This window comes from Pseudochaenichthys georgianus, chromosome 10 (genome assembly GCF_902827115.2).
Source record: "Pseudochaenichthys georgianus chromosome 10, fPseGeo1.2, whole genome shotgun sequence".
In the NCBI taxonomy this organism is placed as follows: domain Eukaryota; kingdom Metazoa; phylum Chordata; class Actinopteri; order Perciformes; family Channichthyidae; genus Pseudochaenichthys; species Pseudochaenichthys georgianus.
In genome coordinates, this window is record NC_047512.1 from 16,433,371 (window position 1) to 16,458,061 (window position 24,691).

Genomic DNA, 24,691 nt, shown 5'->3' on the forward strand with positions numbered 1-24,691 from the left:
CAAAACACGTTAGTGTACCTTGTTAGCTAATGTTAGCTAGCTGACATTAACGTTCCACATTGCACTCATATTACTCACCAACATCTTGTAAAGCCGGTCCCGCTGCTCTTACAGAACCGACTAACTCCCCTTTCGTGTATGTACAGCTCTCAACGTGTCCAGACTTGTAGTCACCTCGTTTTATACTTTTATTCTCATTCTGAAAGAAACAGGTGAAATTTGCTAACGTGACGGCCATCTTTGTCATGGTGACGCGTATTGTGCGAGACCAAGAGACCTGTAGTTCACTCAGCGGTTTCACACAAAAAAATGTGTAACTTCACAGTTTTACGACACATTTTAATTTTTTTGACTTGCAAAATATTCTTTTAAATTGACAAACATCATATGTGTCATTCGTGGCACAATTCAAACGCGATCAAAAAATAACCTTTCTCTCTCCATTGACTTCAATGTATAATTTTACGCTTCCGGGGTCCCATGGAGGCTCCCGGAAAGGGAGGGACTTCGCCTCTCTATAAAAGAAAGTCACCGGAGGAGTTAAAGGAGTGACAGTCGGCTGCAGTGCCGCGTCCTAAAACCCTTTTATAATCTATCGATTAGATTTATGATTCGAAAATTATAAAAGTAGGGTAAACATGTGGAGATTATCCGGCTGAACAAAACGTGCATTTATCAAACAGGTTTGTTTTCCACAGACCTTATTTCCAGCTATTTTCCAAAACCCTGTGGAGAAATTCCATTGCTTTTTGTGGAGGGAACCAGCAGCTTACTTCCTGGTTTCAGGACGCGTCACTGCACCTCTCAATATGATGCCAGTATAAACAAGGTCTTCTGTCGGCTCTGTACATGAATGCCGACCTATGCTGACAAGTAAGTGAAGAGTAGACAATATAAAGGTATTGGCGAAATGTCCCACCAGTTTAGGATAATGAAGGTTCTAATCAAATCAATTACATATAGCCATTACATGTCTAACTCCTAATGACAGGAAGGCAGAAAGTGCATTATACAAATAATAATACTCATAATAATAGCAGACATTTTTTAACAATGACCACAATATCATTATTTTAATAAACCAAATATGAACAATTGAGGAAAATGAGGAAGAACTGATGATTAAAATGTTGTAGTACAAGTAGTAATGTAGTTAGTGCATAAATTATTGCAACAAATGTGTTAATTTTCTTCATTATTAGTCGATTTTTTTTTGGTGGACGAATGCTCCGGGCCAGTGGTTACAATGGTGGGGCCAGTGACAATACAATTGTACCCTACTGTCTACCCCTGACTGACTTATGTGGTTTATGGCTGAACTTAACGTATACGTTTAAGAAACACTATTGCTATTCAGCCGTTTGTAAAACGACTAGTGTTGATGTTAGTGCTACACTTTTCAGTCATGTTGATTGACCAGCGTAATTTAACCAAACAGCCTTTGTGCCCTGTCATGTGGCCTTTGTGCCCTTAAAAAAAATGTGAACGGGAAGGCCAAATGGCCTTGCCCCTAAAATGACGAAATTCCAAGCCTGCCTCCGGTACTTTTCTTTGATTTATCCATAGTTCGCTCATCGAGCCGGGGGTTATTCGCCTGCAGGAAAAGGTGCTCGCGCGGGACCGTAGCAGGATGTGACGCATATTTTAGTTGACCTAATTAAAACCGTTTTGTTTTTTATTTATGTGTCACAGTATCACCTCAAAATACAAGATACGAAACATTTTCAACCATGCAACAAAATATAAATAGTCCTACAAATACTTTTATTTTATTTCCTTCTTATTTTTGTCTAAGCTCAAGGGAGCCAGAGCAGAGGGCTTAAAGGGCCGCATGCGGCCCGTGGGCCGCGGGTTGCCGACCCCTGTTCTAGGTAAATCTAAAATGTTTTATAAATGAACAACATGCCTCCTCTCTGAAGAACCAACACCTTACTGTGGTGGAGAGGTGTGTGTTCCCTGATGAACCTGGGGGCTGTGTTGTCTGGAACCTTGTGTTCCTGGTAGGGTCTCGCATGGCAAATTGGTCTCAGGCAAGGGGCCAGACTAAGATTGGTTCAAAGACCTCATAAAAGAAAAACCAAGAAGTGAGGATACCCGGCCCGGAGGAAGCCCGGGGTCCCCTTCTGGAGCCAGGCCCAGAAGGAGGATTCGTCGGCGAGCGTCTGGTGGCCGGGCTTGCCACGGAGCCTCACAAGCCCCCGGTTGGGTGCTTCTTTGTTGGAGTTTACCCCAGTGGACGAGAGGGTCGCCTCCCTACCCCTGCGGGTTATGGGGGGGAAAACTCTGACTGTTGTATGTGCTTATGCACCAAAGCAGGCTCCAGCAGCTATGGTTCCGGCCCCAGTTCCGGCCTCAGCAGCCATGGTTCCGGCTTCAATTCCGGCTCCAAAACCGGCCCATGCAGCCATGATTCCGGCTCAAGTACCGGGCCCAGCAGCCATGGTTCCGGCCCCAGTTCCAGCCATGGTTCCGGCTCAAATGCCGGCCCCAGCAGTCATGGTCCCGACTCCGGCTCCTCGTTACCTGTTGACTCATCGGCCGACGCCAGATCCCCGAGTCCTGTCGGCGTACCGGCCGACTCCAGCACCTCGTCTCCTGTTGGCTCTCCAGCCGACACCAGCTCCCGAGTCCTGTCGGCGTACCAGCCGACTCCAGCACCTCGTCCCTTGTTGGCTCTCCAGCCAACGCCAGCTCCCCGTGTCCTGTCGGCGTACCGACCGACACAAGTTCCCTCTCAAGTCCCCTCTCAAGTTCCTACCCGGGTCCCCTCTCAAGTTTCCTCTCAAGTCCACTCTCGAGGCCCCTCTCGAGTCCACTCTCGAGGCCCCTCTCGAGTTCCCTCTCGAGTCTCCTCTCGAGTTCCCTCTCGAGTTCCCTCTCGAGTCTCCTCTCGAGTTCCCTCTCCAGCCGGGGGCCCTGCCAACCCTATGTCCTGTACCGTTGGAGGTTCCGCTGGGGGTCCTGCCAACCCTTTGTCCTGTCCCATTGGGGGTCCCGCCGACTACTCTCCTGCCGGGGGTCCTGCCAACCCTATGTCCTGTCCCGTTGGGGGTCCCGCCGACTACTCTCCTGCCGGGGGTCCTGCCAGCCCTATGTCCTGTCCCGTTGGGGGTCCCGCCGACTACTCTCCTGGCGGGGGTCCTGCCAACCCTATGTCCTGTCCCGTTGGGGGTCCCGCCAACTACTCTTCTGCCGGGGGTCCTGCCAACCCTATGTCCTGTGCCGTTGGAGGCCCCGCCGACTACTCTTCTGCCGGGGGTCCTGCCAACCCTAAGTCCTGTGCCGTTGGAGGCCCCGCCGACTACTCTCCTGCCGGGGGTCCTGCCAACCTTGTGTCCTGTCCCGTTGGAGGCCCCGCCAACTACTCTTCTGCCGGGGGTCCTGCCAATCCCTTGTCCTGTTCCGTTGGAGGTCCCGCCGACTACTCTTCTACCGGGGGTCCTACCAACTCTATGTCCCATGCCATTGGAGGTTCCGCTGGGGGTCCTGCCAGACCTATGTCCTGTTCCGTTGGAGGTCCCGCCGACTACTCTTCTACCGGGGGTCCTGCCAACCCTATGTCCTGTCCCGTTGGGGGTCCCACCGTCTACTCTTCTGCCGGGGGTCCTGCCAATCCCTTGTCCTGTTCTGTTGGAGGTCCCGCCGACTACTCTTCTACCGGGGGTCCTGCCAACTCTATGTCCTGTGCCTTTGGAGGTTCTGCTGGGGATCCTGCCAGCTCTATGTCCAGTCCAGTTGGAGGCCCCGCCATCACCTGTCCTGCCGGGGGTACTGCCAACCCCTTGTCCAGTTCCGTTGGAGGCCCCGCCATCATCTGTCTCGCCGGGGGTGCTGCCAACTCCTGGTCCTCTTCCGTGGGGGATCCTGCCGAAGCCTGTCCCACCGGCTCCGGTTCCTGTTCGGCCGACACCGGGTCCTTCCCGGCCTCCGGAGCTGTTTGGCCTTCGCCCCACTCTGAACTCTGCCTTGCCCCCGGGCCGTCCGCCCGAGTCCCCCTTTTTTAACTCTGCCTTGCCCCCGGGCCGTCCGCCCGAGTCCCCCTTTTTGAACTCTGCCTTGCCCCCGGGCCGTCCGCCCGAGACCCCTTCCTTGAACTCTGCCTTGCCCCCGGGCCGTCCTCCCGAGACCCCTTCCTTGAACTCTGCCTTGCCCCCGGGCCGTCCGCCCGAGTCCCCCTTTTTGAACTCTGCCTTGCCCCCGGGCCGTCCGCCCGAGACCCCGTCCTTGATCTCTGCCTTGCCCCCGGGCCGTCCGCCCGAGACCCCTTCCGGGTCCTCCGCTGTCAGCCCAAGCCCGTCCTCCAGACCCCCTCCACCCACCCTGTTGGCCTTGGTTTTGTGTCCCTCCTCCGGTCCCCCTCCACCCACCCTGCTGGACTTTTTTTGGGACGTCTGGGATCCGTCCCTTGAGGGGGGGTACTGTCAAGATCTGTCTGTGTTGGGTTTTGTCTTGTCTTTTTCTGTCTTTGGTTTCCTGTTTTGTTTTGAAAAGTGTTCACCTCCTGTTTTGCCTGTTGCCTTCTGTCTGTTTTCCCTCCCTGATTACCCGATTGTGTTCACCTGGTGTCCCTATGTTTTCTCCTCCCTTCTCACCTGTGTCTTGTTTGTATGATTAGTCTTGTGTGTATTTAAGTTCTGGTTTTTCTGTCTGTCTTTGTCGGTTCGTCTTGTGTTATGACTTGGTCTTCGGTGAGTGTTCTGTTCTGTCTTCATTTATAGTTTAGCCTTGAAATAAAGGAGTTATTTTTGACACTTTAATCTGCATTTGGGTCCTGCTTCCTGCACAAACCGTAACATTTTCAATACAAGGCTAATTGGACAAAAGCAATATTTGGTGTCGTAAAATACATTTCAGTCATTTTTAAGGGCTTTAATTGTTAATGAGGATCCTGTGGAGCAGAAGTATTCTCAGAGGGTGTAGAGAGAGATACAGGTTTAGTGAGTTTACATTAAAGCCTAGTGGAACTGTTTGGATCCTCCCTCTCCGTTAAGGCTACACCCCTTTGTCCTCACACCCATTCATGTGGTACCATTCACATTCACTCTGCGACTCACAAAGTGGAAAGGATGCAGGAGAAGTAGAGTGGAAGCAGTCAGAGTGGTTTTCCCACGGAGAGAGTGAGTATGAAGGAATTTAACAAAGCAGTGCAATTTATGGTGAGTCTCTTTTGATTTGGTAGATTCTGCAGATGCTTTAATAACACCGGTATGATTAAATTCCTGAATTCTTTTCATTCTTTGGGATTTTGTGCCCTTGATGCAAAGGATTAAAAAGATTAAAGTAGAAAGGTACATCACCGCAATTTCTGCAAGGACATTTTGGCATAAATCTGTCTTGTCACGTGTAAACCACTATGAAGTGTTCAATCATTTTACATCATCATTTATATTTATTAATAATATAGTATGGCATACTTTTTTTATTGTAAACATTTTAGCCATTTGTTATTTAATTGTTCAAGATCATAACTTGGTATTGACACCATTCACTCTTTGCTAGTTAAACATCATAAACACAGCAAACTGAATGCAAAGAAAAAAGCAATAAATATAGGAAAACAAATAAAAAGGCAGCCTGAATACCCAACTGCTGCACCTTTGTACCTTTTAGAAGCTTACAGGGAAATAATGGGGTAAACGGGACTATATCAAATGATAAACTCCAAGTCAGTTGAAAAAGAAATACATTTTTACAACACTGAATACAATTAAAAGACAGGTATAAAAGCAAAGCACTAGATGTGGGTTTTTGGATGCAGATGGTTGAAATGATTTTAGTTCACGTTGTATTGAGAACTGTTCAGGGGGTTTCTGATGTGTAAAATAGATACTAAAGAGGGAAGTTGATTAGTAAAAATGAAAATAAAAACTTGATGATGGGTGGCAACAAAAATTCTGTTGATAAGAAAAGTCACCACAAAGCAGTACATTTCTTGTTTCAAGAGGAAGTTCAGCTGCATGATGGTATGCATAAGGAAAAGTGACAGTGACTATTGATGGGTTTTATCTTATATTTTGTTTTATAAACATGAATCATGTAAACAAATCTGTTTGGACATGTAATCTCTCATCAGTCTTTATTGCTTTGATTAACGCCCTAGATTTTTGTGACTAATTACAGTTAACATTGCCAACCAGAGTAAAGTGGCAGAGTAGATTAAGAAGGAAGCGTGTCTCCTTAATCTGCTTCACAATGCAGGTACCACAATGTGCTGTTTCTGTAGATTTATCCATTGTATTAAGATATAGACTCATCATTTGAAGCATGTATTAAGTGTGCTTATGTATGAGTTGGTTAATAAGAGTGATAATTAATATAGTGAAATATTAAACAGTGATGGCTTCCAGCTAGTGTCTTTGGCAGGGTCATGAAAACATGTTGTAAGGAACTCAACTGTAAAGAAGAATTTCATGGTGCTTTGATTGTAAGTGGGACATTTGTATTTCAGTTTATTTTGTCACAGTGGGCTTGATCTCAGATACTACAGTTTTACTCAACATTGAGCTCAGGTTTAATAACTTCCTTGTACTGTAAATTAAGTCTGCTTTAGAAAAGGTGTTTTATGTTTCATGCCAGCAGCATTTACACGTGTGGATCTATCCAAACATGCACAAATTAGATTTGAATCCCCTAATTATTTAGCAGAAGCTCATTCCTCAATAGATAGATTTCGTTTACCTGCTTTTTCAATATATGCCTTAGCTTTCACTTGCTCAATACCCTGAAGGCTTTGACTGTGGGAAAAACCCACTCCTAAAATCAAGTCCAACAAGAAACTTTTATTGCTCAATATGCCTGTATTGTTGTGACAAATAACATCACCCACGTAAGGTCTAAAAGGGGGAACGAAACCGGGCACAACTGTGAAATGATCTGCCCCAACAAGTTGAGGTATCTTGGCTATTGCATCTTAGCATGGCATCATCCAAATCTACCCCTTCTAAAATCATTATCCAGTTCCAGTTTCTCTTCACTTTGTCCGTTAAAAACCAGTTTCTTCTTTACTTGCACTGTTTGTTTCCTCCACTCTCTCTCTGTGTGCATGGATGTGCCTGTCACTGTGGCTGTTTGTGCTGCACAGCCTCCAATAGTGTGACTTCACTCACTGGCCAGTCTTTGCACTACTCAATACCCCATGGTGTTGGCTATTGTAAGTGCTGCCAGTGGTGATACCCCATTTTGCACACTGGTTCTATTGTGAGGGTTATTGAGCAGGGATCGCCTTATTACCCACTCCCCTCATTTGCTTTCTGTCACAGTTGTCTTTTTCTCCCTCCTTTACACTTCATAGGTTCGGAGAAGTGAATGAGTTCGGGCCTCTTCTCGGTATCCACAGAAAACGCTATCTGGGCCCCTCCATCCTTCTTCAGGCTGCATGTGTCCAGAGTGAACAGGATCTGTACCTCCTACACTGTGAATGAGGAGGAGACGTGATGCCTCAAAACGAAAGCTGTAGCAAAGTGTGCTGCAGGGTCGTATATAGCTGCCACTGGAAAAGTAAGGTCAAAAATGTGAGTATTTCTAGCCATATTTATGTTTAAGTTATTAAATGACTATATGGAAGTTTGAATCATAGATGTTCATCATTCCTTTGCCACTGCCTTATACTGTCTGTATGTGATGGTTATAAAATAATTGACCAAAATCACTTTACCTTTTTCCTTCTTCAGGTTTTTTTGTTCTTTCATTGGGCGTAACTCCAAACAAATCCCTGTAATCAGGGATTAACATTCCACCAGACTGAATTCAGAAATATTGTTGTTTGTTTACAGAAAGCTTACAAAAGATGGACTTTGTAAAATAATAGTAATAATATTTTGTATTTGTAAAGCACCTCTCTAAATTCTCAAGACACTTTATGATAGCATACAAACTACATGAACAAACCAAATGTAATGAAATGATAAGAGAAAATCTGAAACAAATATCTGACGGTTAACCAGTGGAGACTTGAGATGGAAGGAACTTGGTGCAGCCTACAGATAGGGATGTCATGAGGGTAAGGAAATATATGTGCCAACAAAAAGAAGAAAACTTGCAGGCCCAAACAGGTTTTTTTTTTTTTAATCTGGAACAGGATTAAAAGGGGGAGGAGGATGTTGGGGACTTTAATTTACAAGAATGAGAGGGTAGAGGTGTGTTGTTGATGGCGAAGGAGCATAAAGGACCTGTTTGTGTGAAGTTGTCAGGAGATTGAAGGGCGAGAGAGCAATCATTAAAAAATGTTGACATTGTTCCATTGTCTTCTCAGATCAAATTCCCTTTGGTATCCATTCCCACATACTTTATTCTGATCACAAACAGAATACAAAATATGTTATTATATTAACGACCAAATAGCTTAGAAGTGTGAAAATGAATAATATTTCACCTGTTCTTTTCATGTTAGCATGCATGCTGTTGGCTATCATATGTGGCTCTGGTGTCCCTGCTCTGCCTGTGCTGGATGTACATCTGTCTGGTTACTTATAATGACCGAGAAGATGTGAACTGGTGAGTGATCACCAACATACAAACAAATAGCCCACATGGAATCTAGCTCAAAAGCCCAGAGTCCTCTCTTTTCTCTTCTTTTCTTTATCGGTGACCTTTATCCTGCTAACCCTGCGCTGCTCTCTTTTGTTCTCAGGCAGGGCTTCAAAAACCTGAAACTATGGGTGAACTGGTTCATGGTGCTCATCATCATTTCCGCAGTCATGACCACCTACTGCGTTCTGCTGTTGGTGAGAATATAGAATAAAGCTGTGATGTTGCAGAATAATACAGAGTGCTGGTAGATACTGGTATGAGATGGTATGATTATAAAAGCTAAATGGGAAACATTAAATAGCTATTGCCTTGTATCAGATGTAATAAAAGCATAAAGGGATTTGGTGGGTTGAGTAAGAAGCTTTGTAGAGTGTCTCTACTGATGATTAGAGGGGAAAGGTACCATAAACTGTTTTCATAAACAATTTTACAATCTAATATATTTCATTACAGCTATTTGCGCTCTTCCAAGTTGCCTTAAGAGAACCACTCAACTTACACTGGCTGCACAAGGTATGAACAACATGTAAATCTCCCTTTTTAAAAAAAAAAAACAATTATGCTTTGGTTGGTGAGATTGTTTATTATGCTTTTTATTTTTTTCTGTTCTCAGATATTGTTATTTCTTGGTGTGATTTTCGTGGCGTTGGGATTGACAGGAATTTCTTTGGAGTGGCCAGAAGAATGGCCAACTGTTCCTCTTTCACTACAGGTATAGAAAGTGTGTAAGGGAATAATATAATGTCAAAGTGTAAATGTCTGTTGTTGTTTTTAACGTAGTTGTCATTGTACAGCAAGTTTTTGGAGAGACAGCAAGCGCATTTCGTGGCATCTGCAGGCAGTGGCAAGTCCTTCCGGCATATGCCACAGAGGCCGCTACTCTGTGGTAGCTGTGGCAAGTCCTTCCGGCATATGCCACAGATGCCACAACTTGCCGAGGCATCTGCCGCTGCTCAACGGGAGTTGCCACAAGATGCCAGAGTAAGAAAAGGTTTACTGTAGCTGCCACTCGCCTTCCGTGGCAAATGCTGCTATTTAAACCCGTATTTATCGTGTAAAATGTCGCTGTTTAGGCATGACTTTATCGAACTGATCTGTACACAGGACTGATGTGCGATCTCTGTTTTTCAAAAAGAGTATACATTATCATTTCTATTCAATTTTACTTGGAACGTGCTATATTTATGATGAACTATTGGCAAGTGAGGGTTGCAACGCCCTTGGCAATTGTCGCTTCTTGAGGTGAGTTTCCACTGCTTGCTACGATAAACCAGGTGTAGCCTATGACTAGTAAAGACAAATAATTAACAAATACATATCTGTATGACACAGCAACGTGTACACTGGTGTTATTAGACTTGGCTACAGACTTAGGGCGGCTGTAACTGATTGCAGTTGCCACTGCTAGTGAGATGCTAAGGTTTACTTTATGAATTAGCCAAAGGACTTATATTTGCCCCATGCCTTCAGCAGCAGCAGGCCATTCACTTTGATGTTATCCCGTTATGAAATGTCATCATTTCGACAATAAAGAAATGTTATAAACGTTATCTTGCACATTTTATCGAACCATCTCCGTTTCAACTTTCAATATATTTAAAAAGAGATCTCTCTCTCATCTGCGTGCGGGGCGGGGCCTCACAGACATGCTGCTGCGCTGTGCACACTCTTATTATACATCCATGTGTGCACACAGTTCTGCCGGTAATGAATATTAGAATACATTTTGTGAGGAAACTTTTCCACCAATAATTCCAATAAGTATTCCAAAATGTATTCACTTCAGGTTTACGAAAGTAACTGTATTCGGATTAGTTGTTTATCAAATGTAACGCGAGCTGAATACAGTTACGCTACTTGTTTTTTGTATTCTGATTACGTAACGCCGTTACATGTATTCCGTTACAACCCAACCCTGTGTACAGATCATCAGTCCTGTGTACAGATCAGTTCGATAAAGTCATGCCTAAACAGCGACATTTTACACGATAAATACGGGTTTAAATGGCAGCATTTGCCACGGAAGGCGAGTGGCAGCTACAGTAAACCTTCTCTTACTCTGGCATCTTGTGGCAACTCCCGTTGAGCAGCGGCAGATGCCTCGGCAAGTTGTGGCATCTGTGGCAAATGCCGGAAGTACTTGCCACAGCTACCACAGAGTAGCGGCCTCTGTGGCAAATGCCGGAAGTACTTGCCACAGCTACCACAGAGTAGCGGCCTCTGTGGCATATGCCGGAAGGACTTGCCACTGCCTGCAGATGCCACGAAATGAGCCAGGCCCTACTGAGTTTTTGATGTGCACGTCGGCCTCTCTGCAGGCCACAGCTCCTTTCTTGCAGTTTGGTGCTGTTGGTGCGCTGACGCTGCTGTCCTCGTTCGTCTTCAAGGGCATTCACGCAGCCACAGAAAAATGTATGTCTCAGACGTTACATAAAATAACAAGAATCACAGCAATGTGTTCCTTCATCAACACAAAAATTGCCAAACACACATATTATAAAAGAGTCCATTTTGAAATACATTATAGGTTGATAGAAAGAGTGAATCAAAATGTATTATATAAAGGACAGAGGACACAGATATACAGTGGGGCAAAAAAGTATTTAGTCAGCCACCAATTGTGCAAGTTCTCCCACTTAAAAAGATGAGAGGCCTGTCATTTTCATCCTAGGTACACTTCAACTATGAGAGACAGAATGGGGGGAAAGAATCCAGGAAATCACATTGTAGGTTTTACATTGTGCGTAGGATTCACGTGGGAAGGTTGCTTACGGAGTAGAAATCCCAAAAATAGGTACAGACATTTTCCGCCATTTTCCGATTCACCAAACATTGCGTACCGGCGAGGAAAGTGCGTACGGCACTTCCTACGCCGGTTTCCCTTTATAAATCACAATCGACTCGAAATGCGGTGCAGCTTTTGCGGGCTTCACGTAACGCCCATATTTGCCTATAAATAGTCAAAGAAACGCCCATTCATTCATTTTGACTGACTGCATGAAGAAGATAGCAGGAAATGACGACAGAACAGCTAAAAAAGACATCTCACACCGTGGCTGCAGTCGGATAGTTTAAAAATCAGCTCCTAAGTTCTAACCCTATCGTCTATTCCTTGACCTCTGAGTGAAACGTCACGGGGTTAAGAGATAGTGGATAGGAGAATTCAAAAGGACTTAGGAGAAGAGACTGCAGTGCTTTAGGGAATTCGACTGCACTTTCACTATCCGACGTGTTTATGATGCGCCAGCGGACGTCGGTCTGCTGCTGTGGGGAAACTATGGAAACCACAGTTTTCTATACAGCGGACAACAACATGGATGTTTAATAAGAACGAGGGACCACTGTAAACTCATCTAGAGACTCTGCACCGTGCTCTGATGCTGCTGCTTTGCTTTATGAACGTGGACAACAGAGAAACATATTCTCCAGGACCAAAGTTGGAATTGAAATAAAAAAGGAAAGTGAAACTTATGCTCGTCACCCTCTCCCTCCGGTCCACATTAATACTAATGATCCCAAAGATTGTATAAACTATGAAAATATCTTAAAATCAAAACAAATGTATTTATTATAAACGTTAGTCCTTAACATCTATCACTGTGTATATCACCATTCAAACATCTTTTAAAAGTTGAACAAACTCCACACAGCTCAGTAAAGACTGTGAGATGTTGACTTTATTTGATAATTTCAGTAAAAACTAACGTTCATATTTCTCTTTTTGATTATTATACTGATGAACGTTCAAAACAAAGCACTTTGACAACTTACCACCATACAGTCTATGCTTACCACCTACGTTTTAAAATGCTTAATAAGCACCGTAACTTTCATGATATCATTTCTCGGTCATAATCGGTTGTTTCCGTGAACGGCCGACTGTTGAGTGACGGAAAATGCTGCGGCTGCAAGGCATTGTGGGGCAGCATTTTCGCTTCCCCTGTCGGTTAGGGAGGTCCAGTGGTTCCTAAGCTAAAGGAGGTTATAAAGGAAGTTTGAAACCTCCTTTCCTATCATTCTCATCATTCTAGAGAATTCGAACGGCACTTATCATGGCTGCCACTGAGGGACTTCCGGGTCATTTCACTCCTTTAGGAAGGTTCCTAAGCTAAATGGACTATTCGACTTCAGCCCGTGTCAGATTTTGGTTATTTTGGGGAGGTCGAGATAAATCATATTGTTTGGTGGATGCAGTTTGAACCAGAGTAGCAGCATGGAGGTCGGATCGTCACCAAAATAAATAAATAAGTGGTCCGAAAAAGGTTCATGACAAAAAAATACACATGGCCTTCCTCAGGCAGTGTGTTTGTACAGGACTCAGGAGACACCCCCTTGATGAGAAACTGTAAGAAATGATCGGGGAATCCCTCCGGAGTGGAGTCATGACGACTGGATCTGAATTATGTTTTCGTATTTGGTGGTTTGTGTCCCAGCTGTCGATCAGCTGTGCGCAGCGTCTCCACTGCAGCCTGTGCATCTCAACCCCCCCCCCCCCCCGGCTACCCGCAGCAACTCTATATCCACCAGTTAGAGGAAATACAACTAATGTGTTGTTATATTAGCTGTACAATTTACAACATATGGTGTTCTTAGCTTCCATACCTCCTGTGTTTTATGAGCGACTTATCGAGTCTTAGCAAACGGCATAAAACATGATTAAACATGGTAGTAGCCTATATAAAACCATGCTCGTACAACCTATAGAAATGCAAAACCACATCATTTATGAGAAAACATTTCATAACATTAACACAACATATTCGAGGTGGTTTTAAACAACATATTAGATATTATATCCGTATTTATTTCTCCAAGTTATGTTTTTGTGTGCACTGAGGAGTCTCAAACAGGCGTTTGTTTAATCATTTTAAGATTGGCTTTAATCAATGTTTGAAAATGAATTCTTCATATATGATAAATGAGTGGTAACATTTTATTTATGGTATTATTTCCACATATTTCTCTCCATTCTTCCTTCTGCCAACGGTGTCGCAGTTTCTCGTCTCTACCGTTGTTGTGCTTAGTGTGTACGCATGGGTTAGAGTTTGCGTGGAGGACCGCATGTTTTCCCGTCAAGTTAGTATTTTATAAATCGCAAAAATTGCGTAGAAACTGGCGTACGCCTTTTTTTTTTTTGAGCGTATATCCCTTTATAAATTAGGCCCCAGGCCTGTCAGAAGTTTCTTGGAGAGCATTTAGATTATCCAGAAGAGGATTGGGAGAATGTCATATGGTCAGATGAAACCAAAATGGAACTTTTTGGTAAAAACTCAACTAGACGTGTTTGGAGGAGAAAGAATGCTGAGTTGCATCCAAAGAACACCATACCTACTGTGAAACATGGGGGTGGAAATATCATGCTTTGGGGCTGTTTTTCTGCAAAGGGACCAGGACGACTGATCCGTGTAAAGGAAAGAATGAATGGGGCCATGTATCGTGAGATTTTGAGTGACAACCTCCTTCCATCAGCAAGGGCATTGAAGATGAAACGTGGCTGGGTCTTTCAGCATGACAATGATCCCAAACACACCGCCCGGGCAATGAAGGAGTGGCTTCGTAAGAAGCATTTCAAGGTCCTGGAGTGGCCTAGCCAGTCTCCAGATCTCAACCCATAGAACATCTTTGGAGGGAGTTGAAAGTCCGTGTTGCCCAGCCACAAAACATCACTGCTCTAGAGGAGATCTGCATGGAGGAATGGGCCAAAATACCAGCAACAGTGTGTGAAAACCTTGTGAAGACTTACAGAAAACGTTTGACCTCTGTCATTGCCAACAAAGGGTATATAACAAAGTATTGAGATGAACTTTTGTTATTGACCAAATACTTATTTTCCACCATAATTTGCAAATAAATTCTTTAAAAATCAGACGATGTGATTTTCTGGATTTTCTCATTTTATCTCTCATAGTTGAGGTATACCTAGGATGAAAATTACAGGCCTCATCTTTTTAAGTGGGAGAACTTGCACAATTGGTGGCTGACTAAATACTTTTTTGCCCCACTGTACATATCTGTATCACAACTGGCAACACCCTTAATTATGGAATTGTGACCCCAAATCTTACCCATTCATTTTCATGAAACTCAGCAAGTGAGATTTCAACAAAGCTGTCACTACTAATTTCTCTTCTTAAAGGAATGGTCCACTCATTAGATAATTAATCAAAACTTCAGTATTTAGTGAAACGTTATGTTTAAACCATACCCTGAAGAAATCAGCGATATTCCCCAGTAAATAATGATTTTATAGCTCTTTTTTATCAAGACCTGTATATTCCGTCTGGCCGCCGCCATGTTTGCCATTTTCAGTAGTCACGTGATGGTCGTGACGTCATCCATGCGTTCACTTTGTCAACACACGGAAACATGGCTGAATATTTGAGTTCGGACTCGTCAGCAGAGGAAGACGTTTTGATGTTTTATCAGTATGACAATACGACACCCTCTGTCCTAAGACCCTCACATCGTACAAGGAAAAACTTCCGAAGAAAACCCACAGTTTAAAGGGAACATGGGAGAAACCTCAGGGAGAGCAACAGAGGAGGGATCCCTCTCCCAGGACGGACAGACGTGCAATAGATGCCGTGTGTAAATTGAAAAGATAATACATTTGCAACATAGGTAGTCCAAATGTTTGGAAATGCATGTGTGTATAATGGGAAGATGATATAAGATACTATATGTATGCATGTAGTACCACCCTTGCTAGCGATTCCCTCTCTAGTTTAGCATACTCAGCTTCGTTGTCCCTGGCCATAGAATCACGATTTTATGGGGCCGGAAAAAACTGGGGTAAAATACACACTAGCCGGTCCTACGCTATATGGAAAGGCCACCAAAAACTGTCCTGGCCTGGACGTTAAAACGGGACTAGCCGCTGCAATGGAAATGCGCTATAACATACCTTATTCTTACTCCGAGCACTACTTCTGCCCCTCCGTCGCTTCACACTTGCAGAGGGCGATTTCTCTACTGGCCGAACTGGTGTCCTGGTCGGTGATGACACCAGAAAGACCGATGGTACTGCATCTCCATTGAGTAATGGTTGTTCTTTAAATCCCATGTTATGTTTGATCATACTCTCAGAGTAGTCGTCCGGAAATGTGAAATGTTCGCTGCATACATGAGCCTGTAAATCTCTCGGTTCGGGCCGGCCACATTTCGCTAGCCACTGCCTCCGAATGTACTTCTTATGCTTACCTTTTGGCAACAGATGGAACCGAGCATTCCGTGGATTGTTCCTATCCGAATTATGGCAATATTTCGCGATACAGTGAGGCATATTTGAAGAGAGAAACTACAATAAATAACATGGAGATCAACGTGTCCTCGAAAACCAAACGCATGGATTACGTCACGTCCGGGAAATGGCGGCGCCCACAGTGTTGATGTTATTTCGGTATATAATCAGTTTAAAATCACTGATAATGTCATCGGATTAAAAAAAGAAAAGAGAGACTGGCAGAGACTGGTCTGTTTTATCGGATGATAATTTTTAAAAAATGAGTGTCATGAGCATACCATTCCTTTAAGGTGTTTTTGTAAAATATGTACAGAAACATTCATGTGTCAATACATGCAAGGACAAATAGGAAACACGGACTGGAATAGCACGATATTCATTACACTCCCACAGAACAAACATTGCTTGTTATTTACTCACACTTTCAAAGGGATTTTGTAAACGACTCAAAATGAAAGCCTTATTGTTTTACTTTTGTTCTCACCAGGGTCCAAGTTCCTGATTCTAGCAGTATTTGTGGTGCTGTCAGCAGCCATCTTCCTGTGTCCCCTGATCATCCAGTCTCCTTGTCTGATAGAGCAGGCTGAATTACCTGAAAAACCAAAGCTGATTGGTCACCGCGGAGCACCGATGGTGAGCATCCTGTTTTACTTGACAACACCCAAAACGTACACATGATCACATTGTGTCCAATTCTTTTCAACTTGTTTTTCAACTCTAAATGTATTGTCCTTCAGGCGAAATGTGTCTCGCAGCCAGGTAAAACAAATAACACAAACATGAATACTTCAAGTAACCTATAGAATCATCCATCAACAGTTATTTTGGAAACTATTGATCAGCTAAATCCTCATGAGTATTTACCCGTTTGGTGGACGAGGGGAAAAAACAATTGATTACCCCGTTTTATCTGACCTTTGATCTTCTAAATCCCTGAAGAGGATATGGAGGACTGTCAAAATATCTTGAGCCTTTGAAATTGCTCTCTTACAATTTGCCCTGCATGTCCTCCCTCGCCCTCTGACGCAGATGCCCAGCCTTATGTCCGCATTTTGTTGTTGTTACCAGTTTACGACCGGGCAACTCTCGGTCAGAGATAGTTATTGTTGTGGGACACCTGGAACACATCCTTCTCTGGGTGTAGATGACCCCGAGCCATACGCGACAACAAATGTGATTCAGTGTCCTCAGCCGTTTAGTCTATCTATTGAAGAATGTTGAATTTTTACACTCTGAACTAGTTAAAACCTGGAACTACAGAAGAGTTCTTCAGAATTGATTTGGCATCTCAACCGTGTGGTCAACTCGTGGCCCGTGACATGTCTTGTCAATTCTCTGGCCGAAGCTCCAAATAAACCCTCAGTGTTTGACATCAAAGCTCCAGCTCTCCTCGTGTCTCTCTTGCGGCTTTCACACCAGCGCTTTTCAGTTTCTAGCTCCGAGCGGGAGCTTTTCTGGTTCAGCTCCGGTTTCCCTTTTCAGCTCCCGCTCTGTGCACACCGCCCACTGGCGCCCCAGAGCTGCCCTTGCTGCGTCATGACGTCACCGTTTACATCGCTGATTTGCCCCCCAACGGCAGCTATTACGGCAGCTCACAACAACAACAACTGCGTCGGGTCGATGATCGTGTTGCTTTTAATCACACGAAGCCAGAATAAATTGAATAACGACTTCTCCAACCTTATACTTTTCTCCAGAGTGCCGTGGTTCATTGTTTATTAATGTGTTTCTGCAGCATTTACCGACCGCTGCAGTGCTGGCTGCTCTTCCACGGGAGTGTATTCTCCCGTTAGCTCCCGGTTAGCTCACACTGCAGCGGCCGCTCTAAAGTATTCACTGTCCGACTCACACAAGCAGCTGATGGATATCCCCAGTTCCCTTAGCCTAAGTGAATGTGTGTCAGTCTGAATTGACACTGTTTGGTATCACAACGCTGTTATGAAAGTTTCTCTGGTATAAAACGGGTGATGTTAGCATAGCAACCGAAGCTAAACTGACTACTTGCATCCGATAGCTGCAATAATACAAAACAACACGTCTGCCTCTCTCCACAATGATCGATTGGACAGCGAACGGATGGTCAAAGTAAGGCACAAATAAACAGAATCACACGAAGCCTGGTTAGTGTTGCCTGACTTTATAAAGTGTGTTTATAAGCACACTGCTTGTAGGCAGGCATAACAGTCGACCCATGGGAGGTGGGTTTAGTTTCCTGCACGCCTCGACGTAAGAGAGACGTAAGCGACATCACCTCTTAGCTCCAAAGCTCTTGCCTCTGGACCGACAATTTTTTGGAGCTGGAAATGAAGCGGATTCCGGAGCTAAGAGCCGGCGCAGCTCCGGTGTGAACTGGAAAACCCGGCGCTTTTCAGGCTCTAGCTCCGAGCCGGAGCTGAAAAGGCGCTGGTGTGAAAGGGGCATCTGAGTCCTGACTCCAATTGCTTCAGAAGTTTCCCCCACGAATATATGTCATTTAGCTGACGCTTTTATTCAAAGTGACTTACAAAAAGAACAAGAAAAATGCACACACATTCCCTATGAAAAAGCCAATCCATTGATTGTGCATTAGTTTCAAATGGGCTAAATTATTTGACTGAAATTTTTTTGTGTGTGTTTGTTAAATGTAATGACAAAGGTACAAGCAAAACAGGTAGGATTTCAGTTTGTGACGGAAGATATATCGATGTTCTTCTGTCCTGTGGCAATTGGGAGTTCTAGTGTGAGAACTGATATGTTGTGACTTACAAAAAAATGATATGATTAGCTCAGCTGTGAGTACATGTCCAATCATGTGAGAGCCCCATATGCTGTGCATTTCTGTCCCTGGTAGTTTTTGTGCTCTTGTGTCACTGTCAATAAGCTGAATTTAATACTGTGAAAGTGAGGTTAGCTTTAGGGTATTTTTTTAGCTTAAGCCCATGAATGTCTCTCACCCATCTGTCCTCCCTGTGTTCAGATGGCCCCGGAGAACACCATCATGTCGTTCAACAAGAGCATCTCGTGCGGCGTCATAGCCTTCGAGACAGACGTACAGCTCAGGTACGATGAATTTCAGTGATTACAGTGATTTCTACAGATCCAAAGCACCACTGAGTGTTCGCTATGGTTTACCTTTTTTTTCACTGCACAAATACAATTTTCAATTATAAAGCTGACATATTATGATGGAAAATATTTGTATTTATTTTGAAAACAATGATCGGACAAAAGTATAGCAGACTTCTCTTTGCTGAAATAAATATTGGCTTTACAGTATTTTATCATAGCTGTTGTCCAGTTTGGATGTCCATCGTTAACTTTTATGAAATGTAATTCTAACATTTCAGTTGCCTGAAAAAGTCTTGTTCAGTGTATAATTGTACTTAGCTGAACCCTATTGTGTTGTTGTGGCGAAGGTGGCTTCGTCACTATGGACTGACGGCTTCAGGCCGGGTGATATGGCACTTTGTTAGCGTGATTGCACAGTATAGGTTGTCTGTGGCTGATGATTGTGTGCACCTGGTGTCCTGTGGTGTCTCCTCCCCCCTCACCTGTGTCTTGTTGTGATGATTGGAGGGTGGGTATTTAGGCTCTGTTGCCCTGTCTGTTGAGAGGGCTGGGTGTGTGTGTGAGATCCTTGTGGCTGCAGGATGGGTGAAAGGAGAACCGCAGATTGAGGCGGTGAACTTTGTGCCCATGTTTTTAATAAATGCCCACGCCGGGTTATATTTTTGGACGTTCTGCTTCTGCCTCCTTGCTTGGTCGGGCCGCTCAATTGTCAGCTTCACAAGTGGTGTCAGAAGTGGGATTTGACCAAGTGAGGAGGTGAAAATTGCGAGAGGGAAGAGGAGGGACCAAGGAGAGGAACCGCGGCTGGGGGTGGCTGTGCCTGGAACGGACCAGGGGGCCACGGCTGTTGGGGCAGCAGGAGACGAGAGACGAGCAGCAGTAGACGAGAGACCAGCAGGAGGAGCAGCGTTTGCGGGTAGAGGAGGCGGACCCGGACCCACGAGACTGTACAGACACTGTGCTTCCGGGGGAGAGGGGGAAGGAAATGTGGCGAAGGTGGCTTCGTCACTATGGACTGACGGCTTCAGGCCGGGTGATATGGCACTTTGTTAGCGTGATTGCACAGTATAGGTTGTCTGTGGCTGATGATTGTGTGCACCTGGTGTCCTGTGGTGTCTCCTCCCCCCTCACCTGTGTCTTGTTGTGATGATTGGAGGGTGGGTATTTAGGCTCTATTGCCCTGTCTGTTGACAGGGCTGGGTGTGTGTGTGAGATCCTTGTGGCTGCAGGATGGGTGAAAGGAGAACCGCAGATTGAGGCGGTGAACTTTGTGCCCATGTTTTTAATAAATGCCCACGCCGGGTTATATTTTTGGACGTTCTGCTTCTGCCTCCTTGCTTGGTCGGGCCGCTCAATTGTCAGCTTCACAGTTGTATTTGGTTAAAAAGATGGAGATGGCCAAAATGCAAATATGGAGGCTTAAAAACCATAGAGCATAAAACAATTGGGGATGTTACTTGACTAGTGGTGTCCACCTCCCCACAATAGATGCTAATGTTACATATTATAGTAGCATGACATTTATCATTTGATCAGCTTCTATCTGGTTGTTGTTCAACTCAAATGACTGATTTGTGTTGCTCAATCAATGTTTTTCCTTTCAAGAGTGTCTTAGTTGCCCACAGAGGTCAAAGAGGGTCATAAATTACTCCATGTACCTTTTAAAATTGGGATTGTTCCGGCCTCACAGATGCTTTTTTAAAATTTGTTTTTCTACAATAGTAAAGATAAAATTCCATTCTTGATGCATGACAATAATCAGTCTGGGTTCCTGTGGAGAACAACAAATGTAAAAGACAAGTTCCCCAACAAGGACTTCAACCAGAGCGCAAACCTGACCTGGGAGGAACTGCAGAGTCTGAATGCAGGCGACTGGTTCATAAAGGTAAGGGCTGGCTGTGCTGTGACACATGCTTGTCCTCACACTCACTTTTAAAGGTTGATGTGGTATCATGCAACAGTTACAGGAAGTGCGCTCTGACTTTCCAGACAGATCCTTTCGAGTCAGTGTCCAAGCTGTCAGAAGAGGAGAGGGAAACGGCGAGGAATCAGACCATACCCTCCTTACGTCAGCTCCTCGACCTCGCCAAGCAGCACAACATCTCAGTGATATTTGACCTTTACAGTCCAAACCAGGAAAATGACACAGTAGCCACAGTCGACACCATCTTGAGATCTGGCATTGACCCAAGCCTGGTAGGTCTAATTCTGATGCATCTGATGGAATTTGAAATATTTAATGATAATGCATATTTTGTTAAGTTGTTATGCATTTCTTTTTATAGATCCTCTGGCTTCCTACAGTTGGAAGAGAATATGTAAATAAGACTGCTCCAGGCTTCATCCAGTTATATAACAACGAACGTGAGATGGTTAACGAAGAGGGGAACCACCTTAATTTGAAATACAGCAAGTTCAGGACAAATAAAATCAGGTAAAGAAATACATATGGAACAACATACACGCATATCGTCTATGTGCTAATGCCAGGACTACACAGTAGTGTGTTATTAACAGTATGTGGAGCAGGCCGAGACACGGTGCTGGCACTCAATAAAAAGACACAGGAATGGCTTCCAGGGAAAATGATAACAAAAATATGTCTATGGATGAGAAAACAATCCTTGAAAAAATTGCTAAGGAATGCAATGCCTTTCAAGTGCTGAAATAACTTGCTGTACATGTAACATAATGTGACAGGCTTCATGTCTTCTACATAAAACGAATCCATGTGAATTAAGTTTTAAAGTGTACAGAACTTTTTGTAGTTGTCTCGCCTTTTATGCAAGAATAAAAACTATTTAATGTTGTTTTCTATTTGCTATTGATATTTGTATTTATAGAAATGCAAACATGATGTTATAAGAACACTTTGACAGTGAATACATTGACCAAAAAGGAAGTAAAGACAAGGGCCACAGGAGCATAATAAATAGCCTACATTTGCATGCACATACATGCACCCATACATTATACTGCACAGAGACAAACATACATATACAGACCTGCAAACACATGCTGTCCTGCTTTTCCTGTCTTCAAATATATTTATCTTTTCATTTACTTACACTGTAATCGGAGCGAAGTTCTACATTTCAAACGCTGTGTTTATATCTGACAGGGAGACTCGGGGCAGGAACATTACGGTGAACCTATGGGTGGTTAATGAGCGATGGCTGTTCTCTCTGCTGTGGTGTGCGGGGGCCAGCTCTGTTACCACCAACTCCTGCCACCTCCTAAAAGACATGGAGAAGCCAAACTGGGTCATGGTGAGTAGGCCTAATACATAATGATACACGTACAGTAGCACATGATTCACTTGCCTACCTTTCGGTTTATTTCACTATTTTGTTTTAGATCCAACAAGTTTATTCAAATGTTTTCCAAAACATGTAATGGGCCTTGATGTTATGGGCTTGTTTGTGTGTTTCAGGCACCTCTTACGTACAAAATAATATGGATTACAGTGGACATTGTATCTATTTTTATAATGATTGGACTCTACATCTTGCAATGGTAAGTGGAACAGATGTTTGTGGGTCTGCTATATGAAAGATGTCAATAAATAAATAACTTATCCACCTCACTGTTTCTACCAGGAAAACAAACTGTTTCAGTCACAGACAAGGTAAAGTATGATTAGATTTTAAAAGAATATTAACATTAGGGCTGTAATCAATGATTGTTTTCATTATTCATTAATCACCAGATTGTTTTCAAAATTAAGTTTATTAATGTTTATCAACCTTTTTAGAAAACCCTGAGCAGCATCTTCAATGTTGTAGTCCAAAACTCAAATATTTTCACTTCATTATGTAAAATTAAAATATCTGGTGATGGACGAACTTATTAACCAACTAACTGTTTCAGCTCTAGTTTGCATATATGTAACTAGAACCACTGTAGTTGAGAGTATTAACATTGAAAAATGTGGGCCTTCCCCAAATACCATTGCTATCCATGAATCAATATTGAGGTACAACATATTACAACTTTTTTCTTAAAGCTTTTGATGTCAAATTAAAAGCTATGAAATATGTTTACAATGATAAAAATGTTACTGGCAATAAAACAAGTGAGCCTTTACTGTTAATTTGAGATACATTTTTTAAGTAAGGTATAGAGGACGGGTGTAAGATTGACTCAATTAAATGTATACATTATATACTGAAGCTTAATAGATCTGTAAGGCGATCATTACACATTTTGGATTGCCAGGTTGTTAAAAAAATATTTTTTTACCTAATTGCACATTCTTAACATTAACAGTATCATTTACAAACATTTACAATTGCAGAGTTGATGGATAAAAAATCCTTTGAAAAAAATTGATGGACTTTTTGTAAGTGTAACGACTGAATGAACACAAGTGGAGGACTCAATTTGCGCGACTCAGAGACAGAGGCTTAGGATGCAAAAAAGGTCTTTATAGCCAAGGTTCGGTACACGGGAGATCAGTCAATAAGGCTACCAAAACAGACGAGGAGTAGTCAGGGACCGGGTCAGGACACGAAGCTGGGTCAGGTACATGTGTAATCAGAAACTAGGAAAAAACACTGCTGGAACGCTAGGAATAACTAAGACGAACTGGCACTGAAAGGAATGTGGATGGTAAGTAGACAGAGGGAGAGATGATAATGGGGCACAGGTGAGGCTAATTAAGGATGGGAAGCAGGTGGAGTTCAATCAAGGGCAGGAAAGCTGAGACTGAAATGAGAGAAATTAAAACGGGAACAAAAACATCAACATGCTGGCTAGGCCCTTACAGTAAGAACTGCAACAAATTAAAATGGATAATGGAAACTACGTAACATTACATTATCACTACCAAATATAAATGTGGTACTTAAAATATTAGAAAATGGGGCCAGCTACTTCACTGAAATGGATGTGTTTAAAACTGTATTTTTGTGACCCCTCACAGGAGCAGAGAAGCAGGGTCCCAATACTTTGGCCTGGAACGAGAAAGAACTGTCGCCCTTCTTGCCCGCCAGGTAGATCCCTGCCCCCAGCAGGAGATTCAGCCCCAAAACTGACCTACATCCTGGCCTGCACCACCAGCATAGTTTAGTCCTATATCAGGAAGAAAGCAAGTTAATGTGACCAACTTTACATAGAGTTCTGAAGCCATTAAAAAGAAAAGAAAATCAGAGTTTATAAGATGTTGACCAAATATCAGCACGGTATGCCACTGGATGGCGGTTTTTAGTTTCTAACTCTAGCGGGTCAACTGGGTTTTGAAGATTATTCTGTTCTACTCAAAATATAACGTTTCTTTCAGATTGTATGACTGCAATTGCACTGAAGATCGGCACTTGATTTCCTATTGGCACATTATGTCAAGATGTTTTTTTCTGTTGTTGCTGTTCCATTTTCTTACAAAATGTATTTCATGTTGTCACAATTGAATGAATTGTGTACTGTACATCGCTTTTCAAAAAATGCATGTAACTAAAAGCACCACAAAAATCCTCAACAACATGAATATATTATTTTTAAACACCAAGTACATTTTTATTTTGTTACTGTAAGGTTATGGTATATATTAAAAGTGTTGCATCATGACAAACATATGGCTGCTTGTTTCTTTCAGAAATAATTCAGTAATTTAGTTTCTCTAATTTCATTTGTTGTTTGTTTGTGAAAGGATGGGCGGGACATCTTCTGCACTTTTCCTTATACACTTAAGTATTACAATCTATTTGTTTAAATATATCATGTTAAGGTGTCAGTTAAATCATTCCAAAACTATATAAACATGTAAGACTGCTTGCACCTTGCTTGCACAATGAATATTATTAATTTTATACATGATAGTTTTAACTGGCTACATATTGTAAGCACAGCTTTTACCTGTAACGGAGTATTTTT

General features: G+C 43.2%; 1 protein-coding gene across 3 annotated transcripts; it reads left to right on the forward strand.

Moving 5' to 3' along the window:
- The first annotated feature begins 4,665 nt into the window (after positions 1-4,665).
- On the forward strand, positions 4,666-24,378 carry gdpd2 (glycerophosphodiester phosphodiesterase domain containing 2). 3 transcript variants are annotated; one of them, XM_034093108.1, is made up of 16 exons: positions 4,666-4,688; positions 7,292-7,511; positions 8,390-8,493; positions 8,630-8,723; positions 8,983-9,042; positions 9,143-9,241; positions 10,848-10,941; positions 16,260-16,405; positions 18,729-18,811; positions 20,543-20,705; positions 20,810-21,016; positions 21,106-21,254; positions 21,942-22,089; positions 22,254-22,336; positions 22,420-22,448; positions 23,745-24,378. In XM_034093108.1, exons 2-16 carry the CDS (start codon positions 7,434-7,436, stop codon positions 23,816-23,818), a joined length of 1,611 nt encoding a protein of 536 aa, XP_033948999.1. In that variant the 5' UTR covers positions 4,666-4,688; positions 7,292-7,433; the 3' UTR covers positions 23,819-24,378. The 3 variants fall into 3 exon arrangements, with proteins under 3 accessions (XP_033948999.1, XP_033948998.1, XP_033948997.1); XM_034093107.1 differs by lacking the exon at positions 4,666-4,688 and adding an exon at positions 4,992-5,156; XM_034093106.1 differs by lacking the exon at positions 4,666-4,688 and adding an exon at positions 4,992-5,117.
- Positions 24,379-24,691: the final 313 nt, after the last annotated feature.